The 12,988-nt window shown below is 42.3% G+C and overlaps 1 protein-coding gene across 2 annotated transcripts in view; it reads right to left on the bottom strand.

The window, feature by feature from the left end:
- ift172 (intraflagellar transport 172) overlaps positions 1 to 12,988 on the bottom strand; it is a 123,318-nt gene that overhangs the window by 79,197 nt on the left and 31,133 nt on the right. For both annotated transcript variants that reach the window (XM_078399428.1, XM_078399429.1), the window contains exons 12-16: positions 11,685 to 11,738; positions 10,185 to 10,288; positions 7,526 to 7,611; positions 5,644 to 5,756; positions 4,608 to 4,775 (exon numbers count right to left, since the gene is read on the bottom strand). In XM_078399428.1, coding sequence (XP_078255554.1) covers positions 4,608 to 4,775; positions 5,644 to 5,756; positions 7,526 to 7,611; positions 10,185 to 10,288; positions 11,685 to 11,738 — 525 coding nt within the window. The remainder of the gene's footprint in view (positions 1 to 4,607; positions 4,776 to 5,643; positions 5,757 to 7,525; positions 7,612 to 10,184; positions 10,289 to 11,684; positions 11,739 to 12,988) is intronic.

The following is a 12,988-nucleotide window of genomic DNA, read 5'->3' as shown; positions in this document are numbered from 1 at the left end:
ACCCTTCCTCATTCCTCAATACCCAGTCTAGAATGGCCTGTTCTCTCGTTGGTTCCTCGACATGTTGGTTTAGAAAACCATCTCTCAAACATACCAAGAAATCCTCTTCCTCAGCACCCCTGCCAGTTTGGTTCACCCAATCTATATGTAGATTGAAGTCACCCATTATAACTGCTGCACCTTTAGTGCACGCATTTCTAATTTCCTGCTTGATGCCATCCCCAACCTCACTACTGCTGTTAGGTGGCCTGTACACAACTCCCACTAGCGTTTTCTGCCCCTTAGTGTTTCGTAGCTCTACCCATATCGATTCCACTTCCTCCAAGCGAATGTCCTTCCTTTCCACTGCTTTAATCTCCTCTCTAACCAGTAACGCTACCCCACCTCCTTTTCCTTTCTGTCTATCCCGCCTGAATATAGAATATCCCTGGATGTTGAGCTCCCAGCCTTGGTCACCCTGGAGCCATGTCTCCGTAATCCCAACTATATCATAATCATTAATAACTATCTCCACATTTAATTCATCCACCTTATTACGTATACTCCTTGCATTGAGACACAAAGCCTTCAGGCTTGTTTTTACAACCCTTATACAATTATGTTGAAAAGTGGCCCTTTTTGATTTTTGCCTTGGATTTGTCTGCCTGCCACTTTTACTTTTCACCTTGCTACCTGTTGCTTCTACCCTCATTTTACACCCTTCTGTCTCTCTGCTCCTGCTCCCATCCCCCTGCCACATTAGTTTAAATCCTCCCCGACAGCACTAGCAAACACTCCCCCTAGGACATTGGTTCCATTCCAGCTCAGGTGCAGACCGTCCTGTTTGTACTGGTCCCACCTCTCCCAGAACTGGTTCCAATGTCCTAAAAATTTGAATCCCTCCCCCTTGCACCATTTTTCAAGCCACGTATTCATCTGAAATATCCTCCTATTCCTACTCTGACTAGCACGTGGCACTGGTAGTAATCCAGAGATTATTACCTTTGAGGTCCTACTTTTAAGTTTATCTCCTAGCTCTCTAAATTCACCTTGTAGGACCTCATCCCGTTTTTTACCTAAATCGTTGGTGCCAATGTGCACCACGACAACTGGCTGCTCACCCTCCCCCTCCAGAATGTCCAGTAATTATGGATAATAACAGGGCTGGTCCACAAGTTATGGTTCTAAATTGGAGCAAGGCCTATTTTGGTGGCATTAGACAGGAGGTTGCACAACCTAAAAAGGAAATGTATTTCAAATCTCTGTTTCTTGTACTGCTCTTGATGTGGGGAATGTATTGTTGTTTTCCTTTTTGTTCGAAATCTTATTGCAATCCACTTTCATGTTCCTTTCAAATTTAGTCTTATGTACTATTTTTGCTCCTTCAATCAATCTCGGTCTAATTTTGTTCAATTTCAAACCATTTGCAAATCACAGGATTCCACTTTTCCTAACAACCTTATATGACTTCACTGTAGATCTAATACTATCCTTAACTTCTTTTGTTAACCGTGGTTAGATTGTTTTTCCTTGAGATTTTGGGCCAGAAAGGAATATATATATATACTGTTCCTGCTTTCAGTCTTAAATATTATTCATGGCCCATTCATCTCCATGCCTTTCCATGAAGTTCCCCAAGCTCTTACCATCAACTCGTTCCTCGTATCTTTATGGTTTCTTACATGTAGGATGTTAAGTTATAAAATTAACTACTTCTTTTTCTATTTTAATTTTTTTTTAAATCAGTTCTAGTCACTCTTCCATAAAAGATCCTACACAAGATTATTAACTAATCTTTTCTCATTACAGATTACCCAGTGTAGGAAAGGATCTTTCCGAGTTAGCAACTAAAAAAAACCTTAAGCACATTCCTGAAATTAATCCTCCAAAGTATTATTGTCATGTTGATTCATCACCCAGGATTACTTTTGTACATTTGTTGAGTGGGTCTCTAATTTTCTGATTGAAGAAGGCCCCTACATTACTACTGTCAGCAAGACAAAGGAGCTAGTTATTGACTTCAGGAAACATGGTGGAGTACATGCACCATATCAGCATCAATGGTGCTGAAGTGGAAATGGTTGAGAACTTCAAGTTTTTCCTTAGCATTACTATAACCAACAATCTGTCGTGGACCAACCATATTGATGCAACAGCCAAGAAGGCACCCAAATGCTTCGGAAAACTGAGGAAATTTGGCACGTCTCCAATGACTCTCATAAACTTCTACAGATGCACCATAGAAAGCATATTGTCGGGCTGCATCACAGCTTTGTTTGAGAATAGCTCTGCCCAAGACCATGAGAAATTGCAGAGAGTTGTAGACGTAGCCCAATCCATCACATATAGCAGACATCCTACCATTGACTCCATCTACATCTCAGGCTGCCTTGGAAAAGCAGCCAACATAAACCAATGATTTCTCCCACCCCAGTTAATCCGCCTGCTCCCTGCTCCCGTCTGGCAGAAGGTACGGACTTTTGAAAGCCCGCACCACTAGATGCATGAACAGCTTCTTCCCCGCTGTTATCAGGTTTAGGAACAGTTCTTCCATTAGCTAGAGTACTGTCCGATTCGCCTCTACCCCATTGTGGACATTGGACTTTGTCTATGGAACTGACGTGCTACAATGTTGAGAACTATATTCTGTTATTTGTATCTTCCCTTTTGCTCTATTGTACTTGAGTTTGACTTAATTGCATATATGTATACTATTATCTCATCCGATTGGGTAGCATGGAAAACAACATTTTTCACTGTACCTTGGTACACGTGACAATAATAAACCTAAACCTAAACCTAGACCTGTTTGGAGACCTGTTGAGACGTCCATTGCAATCTAGGCTTAGTGCTGTCTAGCTCCATCCACACTGATTCTGGATCTTAATTTTCTGCGCCAATATCATTCCTCACTTTTGATATGATTTCATCCTTTCCTAAAAAAAAGCAACATTATCTCCTTTTCCTTTTCGCTTGACCTTTCTAAATAGCAAATATCTTCGCTTATTCAATTCTTACCATGCATTCACATTTCCATAATGTTTGTAGTCTGAACTGTTAATTTGTTTATGATTTTACAAATGATTTATGCATGTATTTTAAGCATCTTTTTGACATGTTTTGACAAATTTGTTTTGTACAATGGCCCTATTTGGCTTTTTACCGTTTCTCCTTATCCAGGCACTATTTGTTCATGCTCTCTCATGTTTGTTTACTTGTTCTTTTCCTGGCATAATGTCTTATCTTAGCTCCAATTGCTTTCCTGCTCTGCATCTATGTCTTTTCTCTTTAGCATTCTAAATTCTTATCACCGGAACACTCCCACCAGCTTATTTTTTCTCACTCTGGTGTCCAATGCCATTCTGAAAGCGCAATTTTAAAAATCTGACAGATGGCTTTGAGCAATAGCTTCTCAATCTCGTCGTTATTCCTCTTTGGATGTGAAACCTCAGAGGAACATATCCTTTTTTGCTTTTCTTTAATAGATATGTTGCATTACATGTAATGGTATGATTAATATTAATATTATTATTAAAATTGCCATTTATACCTGCACCCCACAAGTAAAAATCCACTTCTCCCATACCAATCTTTGATCCAAGCTTTCAGTTCTTGTTCCTATTAACCATGTGCCAATTTCTTTGTGGCTCAACTAATGATCCAAAGATTATTACCCTTGTGGTGCTGCTCTATAATTTATAATTTAATCACTAGCTAATGCCTGGCCAATCCGCCTGTGGTGGCCTCTCCAACTCAATTCAGCGGATGAACAATATCATTCCAATTTAAACTAAAAATTAAATGTTTAATCTTAATCAATGTTTCTACTCAATTAATAAAGGCTTCTAAAAGAGCAAAGATTTGGTTCTGATTTTAGCATCATATATTTATCTACATATTATAATTACCGTTAAAATATATCCAGGTTGAAAAAAAACCACTTCGTAAGTTCATAAATCACAGGATCAGAATTAGGCCATTCAGCCCATCTGGTCTACTCCGCCTTTCAATTTTGGCTGATCAATCTTTCCCTTTCAACCTCATTTCCCTTCTCCCCATAACCCTTGGCTCATTTACTAATCAAGAATCTGTCAATGTCCGCCTCAAAAGTACCCAATGACGGCCTCCACAGCCATCAGCGACAATGAATTCCATAGATTCACCACCCTCTGATGAAAGAAATTCCTCCTCATCTCAATTCTAAAGTTCCGCCCTTTTATTCTGAGGCTGTGTCCTCTGGTCATAGACTCTCCCACTAGTGGAAACATCTTCTCCACATCCACTCTATCCAGGCCTTTCACTATTCTGTAGGTTTCAATGAGGTCGCCCCTCAACCTTCTAAACATCAGTGAGTACAGGCCCAGTGCCGTAAAACACTCATCATACGTTAACCGAATCATCCCCGTGATCATGTTAACTCTGTTTCTTTTCCCACAGGTATTGCCTGACCTGCTAAATGTTTCTCCCACATTCTGTTTATATTTCAAATTTCCGGGATCTGTAGCTTTTTAATTTTCTGAACATTTCATAGTTTAGTAATGTCTGCAAAACACTCCTCTCATAAATGTTACATTGCTAGCATCACAAATTGTTCAGATTATTTACATACATTTTTTTTTTTTAAATACCTTAAGTGGAAACATCGTAATACGCTCAGGAGAATCAATATTGTACCATACACACAGATTTCCACGATTTTGGGCCACTGCTACATCACTGCCTGGTACCCATTGAACATAGGTGCAATAATTCAAGATTGTTGTCTTTGTGTTGTCTTCTATATCAAATAGGTGCAGCTGCAGGGCAGAAAAGAATAATTGCAATAGAATGATGTTTTAATTCCCAATTCTATGTGTTATGAAAACAGCTAAAGTTGCAATCTGCTTTCAGAATTTTATTTTTATTGCAATTTTAGTAAGTACTAGACCGAGTAGACCCGTTGGGCCCAAACCTCTCCTGCATTGGTCCAGCACCCTCTCCTCTCCCACTCCCTTCCTCCCCTCCCCCCTCAAGGCCCCCTCCTCTCCTCCCCCCACTCACCCACTCCATCCCCTTATCCCCCCCTCCTCCGCTCCCCCCCTCAACCCCCCTTACCCCTCCCTCCTACCCTCCCCCCACTCACCCCTCCATCCCCCCTGAACCCCCCTAATCCCCTCCCTCCCCCTCACCCACTCCATTCCCCCTCAACCCCCCCCTCACCTACTCCATCCCCGTTTGCACCATCACAAAGTCAAAATATCGTAAGTCGAAGCATCGTAAGTCGGGTAGCATCTGTATTAGATCAACGGGCCCCAACTGCGCATGCATGGACCCTCTACCATTGTGACGTCGAAAACGCAGCTCGGTGGCGACGGCTATCTTGTTTGACCCTCTGCCGCCGCGCTGCACCACGGGAGGAAGGTCAGGCGCGAGACAGGCGCCGGTCCTCCCGGCGGGGGGGGACGACACATTTATTAAAGTTTATTCAGCAGCAGCGGCAGCTGGACTGCTCAGCAGCCCCCCCCCCCCCCAATTGGCCGCCACTCCCATCACTCTGGCGGGTCCCATTGTGACGTCGAACACTGCAGGCGGCCAGGGTAAGTTGAAAAGTTAATTTTTAGACTTTAAAATGTCAATAACTTTAAAAATATAAGACCATAACTTTAAAAATATAGCAGAACTTACACCGAGTTTTTTGTCTCTGAAAAGCAGCTTGCGGCCAGTCTCATTCAGCTCTAACCAGTCAATCTTTGTATCATGGCTGACAGCACCCAAGTTATAACCAGATAATAGATCCACTGGGGGAAAAAAACATAATATTTCAGAATATTTTAAGCACTGCCTGTTGTACACCTTGCTTCAGAGAAGGGGAAAGTGTAGGCAAGACAAGGTGGACGGGATGGGTTGTACAGAATGGGCTGTGTGGGTAAATTGGTGATTGAGGGATGGGGCATAGATGGTGACTGATAACCAAAGACTAAAGTTAACTTAGAAAATTAAAGTGGACCATTCTGAGTCAGCGACCCAAGGCTAGGCTGGAATCTGCCCCTTTAAATCATACAGCTACAAGTCAAGCAGCACTCAATGATTTGTAACTGGAATTGCCTGGTTGAATTTCACAAGTAGGGCAATTTGATTCAGAGATTGACACAACTATTTTCCTCTGAAGACGTGAATGATTTTCAGATGCACAACGTTGAAGAATACACTGCTACACAAATAAATCTCAAGGCCTTTTATCTTGTATTATGCTTCCCCTCCTCTTAAATTTAGTCATTGCAAGTCATAAATATTCATAGTCATACTGTTTTTGAAAGTCAAAGAAATATTAAGCAGCTCACAATTTTTGATTGAGAATTAATTGCCATTAGTTACTTAAACTGAGCAATTATCCTAATGAAAGAAATTATACTAGTCATACAGCATGGAAACAGGGCCTTCAGCCAAATGCCCACGCCAACCAACATGCCCAGACTAGTCCCACCTGCCCAAGCTATCCTGTACAAATGTCTCTTACGTGTTATGATTGTACATGCCTCAACTACCTCCTCCGGCAGCTCATTCCATATACCCACCACCTTTTATGTAAAAAAGTTACTGCTTAGACAATAGATGCAGGAGTAGGCCATTCGACCCTTTGAGCTAGCACCACCATTCAATGTGATCATGGCTGATCATTCACAATCAGTACCCCGTTCCTGCCTTCTTCCCATATCCCTTGACTCTGCTATCTTTAAGAGCTCTATCTAGCTCTCTCTTGAAAGCATCCAGGGAATTGGCCTCCACTGCCTTGAGGCAGAGAATTCCACAGATTTACAACTCTCTGACTGAAAACGTTTTTCCTCATCTCCGTTCCCAACCTATGTCTTAAACCTATGTCCTCTGGTTCTCGATTCCCATACTTTGGGCACAAGACACGATACATTTACCCAATCTATTCCTCCCATGACTTTGTACAACCCTGTGTAAGATGTATTATACCAGTGGTTCTAAAAAATATTGGAAAATCCCTTCATAAACCATGTAAGATTTACACACAATTAACACTACCCAAGCAAAGAATATACCTTGTAAGGCAAATGGGAAGTTGTATAATATTCTTGTTAATGAATGACAATAACAATAACCTGTTTGTGCTGAAGATAAATGCTGACTGCAAATATAAACAAATAACTAAGGGAAACCAGACTAAAACTGAACTGACCATTGGCAGAAGGAAGATATGACAAGTTCAGTTTTACTTGATAACTTTTAAGAATCAGTAAGATAGGTTGGAGTGTTTTATTTGCTCACTGGTTTTATTTGTGCTTGGTGGTTTCCTCCCGAAGAACTCTAATTATATGGTTGGATCTGTAATGGGGACAAGGCTTATGTGAGGATTGCACCTGATGAGCCAAACAATAAATTCTTGAGAGTTTATTTCAAACACAGGGTCACGTTTTTAAGTAAAGCTCCATGCACTGAGAGATATAACCATGAATGTAGGTTACTGAACGAGAAATGAAATTACCCTGAAATAAGTTGTTACTTAATCATCACATTAAAATACTATTTTGATAAGACTTACCAATTGCTATTGTTTTAATATCAACCAGGTATGCCAATTTCTTATTATCTTCTATCCCACTTTGTTTGCGTTCATTCAAACGAACACTGTAAAATCAAGGAGAAAAAACAATCCATCTAATTTGAGGTTATGACCAGTAAATCTCAAAAAAGGTCTGGCAGAGCGAGGTTAAGGAAATATGGTGAAACTGATGGGCTGAAATGTGTTTATTTCGATGCAAGGAGTATTGTGGGTAAGCCAAATGACCTTTGGAGCCAGGATCAGTGCTTGGAACTATGATGTTGTGGCCATTACGGAAATGTTGTTGCAAGAAGGATATGACCAGCAGCTCAACATTCCACAGTTTTGATCTTTCAGATGTGATAGATAGGAACGCAAAGAGATGGAGGAGTTCTTTTGCTAATCAGGGAGAATGTCATAGTGGCACTCAGAGTGGACATACTGGAGAGTTCTTCCACAGATGCAATATGGATAGAGCTCATAAATAAGAAAGCTGCAATCATTTGTATCATGGGATTATACAATAGCCCTCCCAATAGTCAATGGAAGATAGAGGAACAGATATGGAGACAGATAACAAAAAGACACAAAAGCAGCAGGGTTGTTGTAGTGAGCAATTTGAACTTTTCCAAAAAGCTTAGATGAAGCAGAATTTTAAAAAGTTAATCCAAGAGGGTTTCCTGAAACAGTATGTGGAGAGTAGAACTCGAAGAGAGACCATACTGGACCTTGTATTGGGAAACATACCTGGCCTGGTGACTGGTATTTCAGTTGATGAGCATTTTGGGAACAGTGATCACTATGCCATAAGTTTTAAGATAGTTATGAAAAAGGTAAGTCTGGACATTGGCGAAGGCTGATTACAGCATAACAAGGCAGGAGCACGGGTGGGTAAATTGGGAGCAGTTGTTATTGGCTAAATCCGACATGTGGAAGTGATTTAAGACCAGCTGATCAGAGTTCAGGAACAGCGTGTTCCAGTAAGGAGGAAGTGAACCCCAAATCAGTGGTTAGGATATATCGGAGAAGACTCTTCAGGTTTAGGATTTACTTGAATTTGGAAGGGAATGGTCTAATTTAGCATGGCCTTGTCCGGGCAGATCATGTCTTCCGAACTTGAGTGAATGTTTTGAGGAGGTAACAAAGGTGATGAAGGTAGGACAGTGGATGTGTACATGGATTTTAGTGAGGCATTTGATAAAGTCCCTTATGGTAGGTTGATCCAGGCGATTAAGATGCTTAGGTTCGATGTTGAGTTGGTCATTTCAGAACTGGCTTATTCAGTGTTGTGGTGGAAGAGTGTTATTCTGACTGGAGGTCTGCGACCACTAGAATTCTGCAGGGATCCATGCTGCGATCTCTGGTGTTTGTGATATATATAAATGACATAGACGTAAATGTAGATGGGTTTGTTCATACGTTTGCAGCCAACACCAAAATGGGCTGAGTTGCAGACAGTGAGGAAGGCTGTCAAAGTACAGTTACAGGAAAGAGCACAGAATTTTCAAATTGAGTTTAATCTGATCAAGTGTCGGGTGTTGCACATTGGGTGGTTGAATGTAAAGGGAAACTATACAGTTAGTGTTAAGACCCTTAACAGCATTGATGTATCTGACAGAAATATTGTGTGGGTAGACAGAAAAATTATGAGTGGGAAGGGAGTCAGATTATTTTTCCCAGCATAGAAATGTCAAAGTCTAGAAGGCATAGGTTTAAGGTGTGAGGGGCAAAATTATACACAGCAAGTGGAAAGCGCTGCCTGGGGTGGTGATGAAGGCAAATACAAAAGTAGCATTTAAGAGGATTTTAGTTAGGCACATGGATTTACAGGTAATGGAGGGATATGAATCAAGAGGAGGCAGATGTGATTAGTTTAATTGTGAGCAGAAGGGCCTGTTTCTGTGCTGTAGTTTTATATTCAATTAAGATTGTTAAATTTGTCTCTTCTCATCACTGACATTTATCAAGACTAGTTCACAACACACGTCATTAATAGTTAGTGGCATCCATACAGCCATTCACCCAAACTCATGATACTTGAAAGATAAAGCAGAGTCTTCAAGTAAAAAAACTACCTTCCAAAGAAATCAAAGTCTACTTATCAGTTTGGGGCAAAATGATAAACATATATAGAAAAAGATCCCAGCTCAATCATTATTAACCTTCATTGTAAGGATTTTCTTTTGACTATCTAGGCTGGTTTGCAAATGTTCTGGAAAATACTAGATTCTCTCAAAATATTACTGAATCAAAATATTCATAACTTTATTTCATTGGTACTTAATCATATATTAGGACACCAGGTAATGCTGCTTCATCAAAGTTTCATCCTGAACTCTTCTGATGTCTATATGGAGTTTACATGTTTACCCTGTGAGCTTTGAGTTTCCCCTGATTGCTCAATATCCCAAACATGTGCTAGTCAATTGGTTGGTGTAAGTCACTTTTAATGTAGGTGGGTGCTAGGATAAACAGGGAGGAGTTAATGGACATGCGACAGAATAGGTTATGGAAAGTAATTCAGGAAAGGGGATGGTTGGGGTTGCTCTTAACGCATGGTCTCCTATGTCATAAGGAAATATAAAATATAATAGGCTTAGTAAGGTAGTTTAGACAGAAAAAAGACAAACAGCGAATTAAAAGTCTACATAAATTGTACCTAATTAAGTGTGGGTTCATGAACTCAGTTCTAACTGATCCCAAAATGTCATTGTTGCCATATTCAACAAGTGTCAATTCACCAACATTGAAGATCATGCAGACCTGCAAACAAAAATTAACCATTCATTAAAAAGCCCATCAACATCTTCTAATAGAAAATGAAAATAAAGGCAATAAAGAGGATAGCAGCAATTAGGCCCTTGCTGCAAATGTCAACAATGCCCAAAGCCTTCAAGCACGGCACCAATGGAGAACTGCAAAATTAAGGCAGAGGCGATCAGATTTCTGAGGAAATTAAGTAACCTCAGGTAGTTCTTCAATGTTCAGGGCCTGAAACCTGTGAAAAATGGCTGAGTGAGCGTCATGGGCCATTTGGACAGCCTGAGAATGGTTGATGGAGGCGCTATCAGAGGGTCGGAATGAATGGGTCAATTAATCTGGGTGAGATGGAATGAAGGATAAATTTTTCCCACCAATGCATAATTCAGCACTGGATTAAATGCAACTTTTATTCATGCTAATTATGTTTGCATATGCCCTTAAGTATTATCTTGTTCTGGACAATAAATTCAAAATGTTCCATAATTTTACAATTAAAGAAACATATCTATATATTACAAAGAACTGCAGATGGTAGTTAATGCACGAAAGGACACAAAGTGCTGGAGTAACTCAGCGGGTCAGGAAGCATCTCTGGAGAACATGCTTAAGTGTCATCGGACACTTCTTCAGACTGATTCAGTCTGCTGAGTTACTCCAGCACTTTGTGCCATTTCACCTTATCACTCGATGTCGAGTGGCCTGCACCAGCGAGCTATTCTTAAAGAACGGGTGAGAGAGCTGTTGTTGCGACTCATGTTGTAATCCCTGACGGTAGCATTTTCTTCAAGCTGCAGCCACTGACAGAACGTGCTCAGTCACCGTGGGGTTCCCTCCCCTCTCAGCTGCTGCCGCTTACAAGGTGGAGTATGTCGGCGACTCCGGGGGAGGAGAAGGCTGCAGTGGTGAGGGGGGGGGGGGGGGGGGTGGTTGAGGCCAAGCGACAGAGCGGGGAATGGACAAAGCAACAGCCAACAGTAATCTGTAGTAGGTGAGAGGAGAGGAAGCCCCACATTGACTGAGTGCATCCTGCTGGTGGCAGCAGCCTGAAGAAAATGCTATCGCCAGGGGCTACATAGTTATCCGCAACAACAGCCGTGTCACCAGACCATGCGGTGGGTGGAGAAAGACTCGCTGGTGCACCTTGCGACTCGGGAGTGGAGTCAGAAGCCAGGGCTCTAAGCGGTCGGGGAGAAGGTGCGAGCCGGGGGTGGGACTGCAGGTCTGTCCGCTACCTTCAAAATCCATTATATAGGAGTCCGCTAAAACGAGGGTTTAATGTATCTCCCTAAAACATTTAAGAATAACATGTACATACTTTATTTATGCAAAGTACAATGTTTTGTGCCCAAACATACACATATTTAATGTAAAAAGTTCCAAATCAAGAAAAACTTACATTTTCATTATCAAAGTAAAGCTTCTCATTTCCACCAGACCCTTGCCAAGCAACCTAAAACAAAGTTGAAATTAGTAATGTTTGCACTTGAAAATAGCTTATTACTAAATTACTCAACAGGAACATGGAGATACATTGCACTTATAGATATGACTAGACCAAGTGGACCCGTTGGGCCCATTCCTCGTAGAGGGGGGGCAGGGAAGGGGAGAGGGTATGATTGAGTGAGGCCTAGACCCAAAGCCTCTCTTGTATTTTAGCACCCTCAACCCCCCACTCAATCCCCCCCTCCTCCCCCTACTCCTCCCCCTACTAACCCACTCCATCCCCCCTAGCCACCCCCACTTGCCCCTCCCCTGCCCCCACCCGGGAACGCGGGGGGATGGAGTGGCTGAATGTTAGACCAATGCAGTAGAGATTTGGGGGAGTTTCAAAGGGGGTTCAGGGGGGATGAATTGGGTGAATGGAGGGTGGAAGAGAGGGGGGGATAATGGGGCTGGGGGATGGAGTGGGTGAGAAGAGGATAAGGGGGTGGGTTGTGGGGGGGATGATAAGGAGTTGAGGGGGTGTGAATGGGTGAGTGGGGCTCGTAAAAAACCCCAATCTGAAACCAATTTAAGTTAATGCAGCACAGGTTTGGGGGAGTTTTAAGGTAGGTGGGGGGGGGGGGGGGTGATGTGGGAATGGAGTGCGTGAGTGAGGGGATGTGGTGGCTGAGTAAGGGGAGGGTGTTAGACCAATGCTGTCGAGGTTTGGGGGAGATTTACAGGGGGTTCAGGGAGGATGAATTAGTGAAAGGTCCGCGGGGGGGGGGCGCGGGGAGCGCATCAGTGAAAGGTCCCGGGAGGGGGGCCGGGAGCGCATCAGTGAAAGGTCCCGGGGGGGGGGGGGGGGGCGGGAGCTGATCTGTTGAAGACGTGCGGGTCGCATTGCATTGTGACGTCACACGCTGAACACCGGCGGGGAGCGCGAGCTGATCTCTTATTGGTGCACGGGTGCCATTGTGACGTCACACGCTGAAGCCCTTCAAGAAAAGGGTTAGAAATGAAAATTTTAAAACTTTAATATCTCTCTAGCTTTAAAAATGTAGCTTCAATTTGAATGAAAGCAGTTTTAATATATGGCCAGGTTAATGGTGAATATGGTGGTGCAAAAATTGTAGCGCTATGGTGTACCGTTTTGGCGGAGTAGTCGTCAAAAATTTAAGCATACACACATACGTACATACGTACATACACACGGACATCAGTTTTAGTAATATACTAGCAAAGAGGGCCCGTTGGGCCCGTCCCCACACCCCCCAT

Source organism: Rhinoraja longicauda, chromosome 5 (genome assembly GCF_053455715.1).
Source record: "Rhinoraja longicauda isolate Sanriku21f chromosome 5, sRhiLon1.1, whole genome shotgun sequence".
Taxonomy (NCBI): Eukaryota; Metazoa; Chordata; class Chondrichthyes; order Rajiformes; family Arhynchobatidae; genus Rhinoraja; species Rhinoraja longicauda.
Note: the sequence above shows the minus strand (reverse complement) of the source record. Positions and strands in the feature narration are given on the sequence as shown.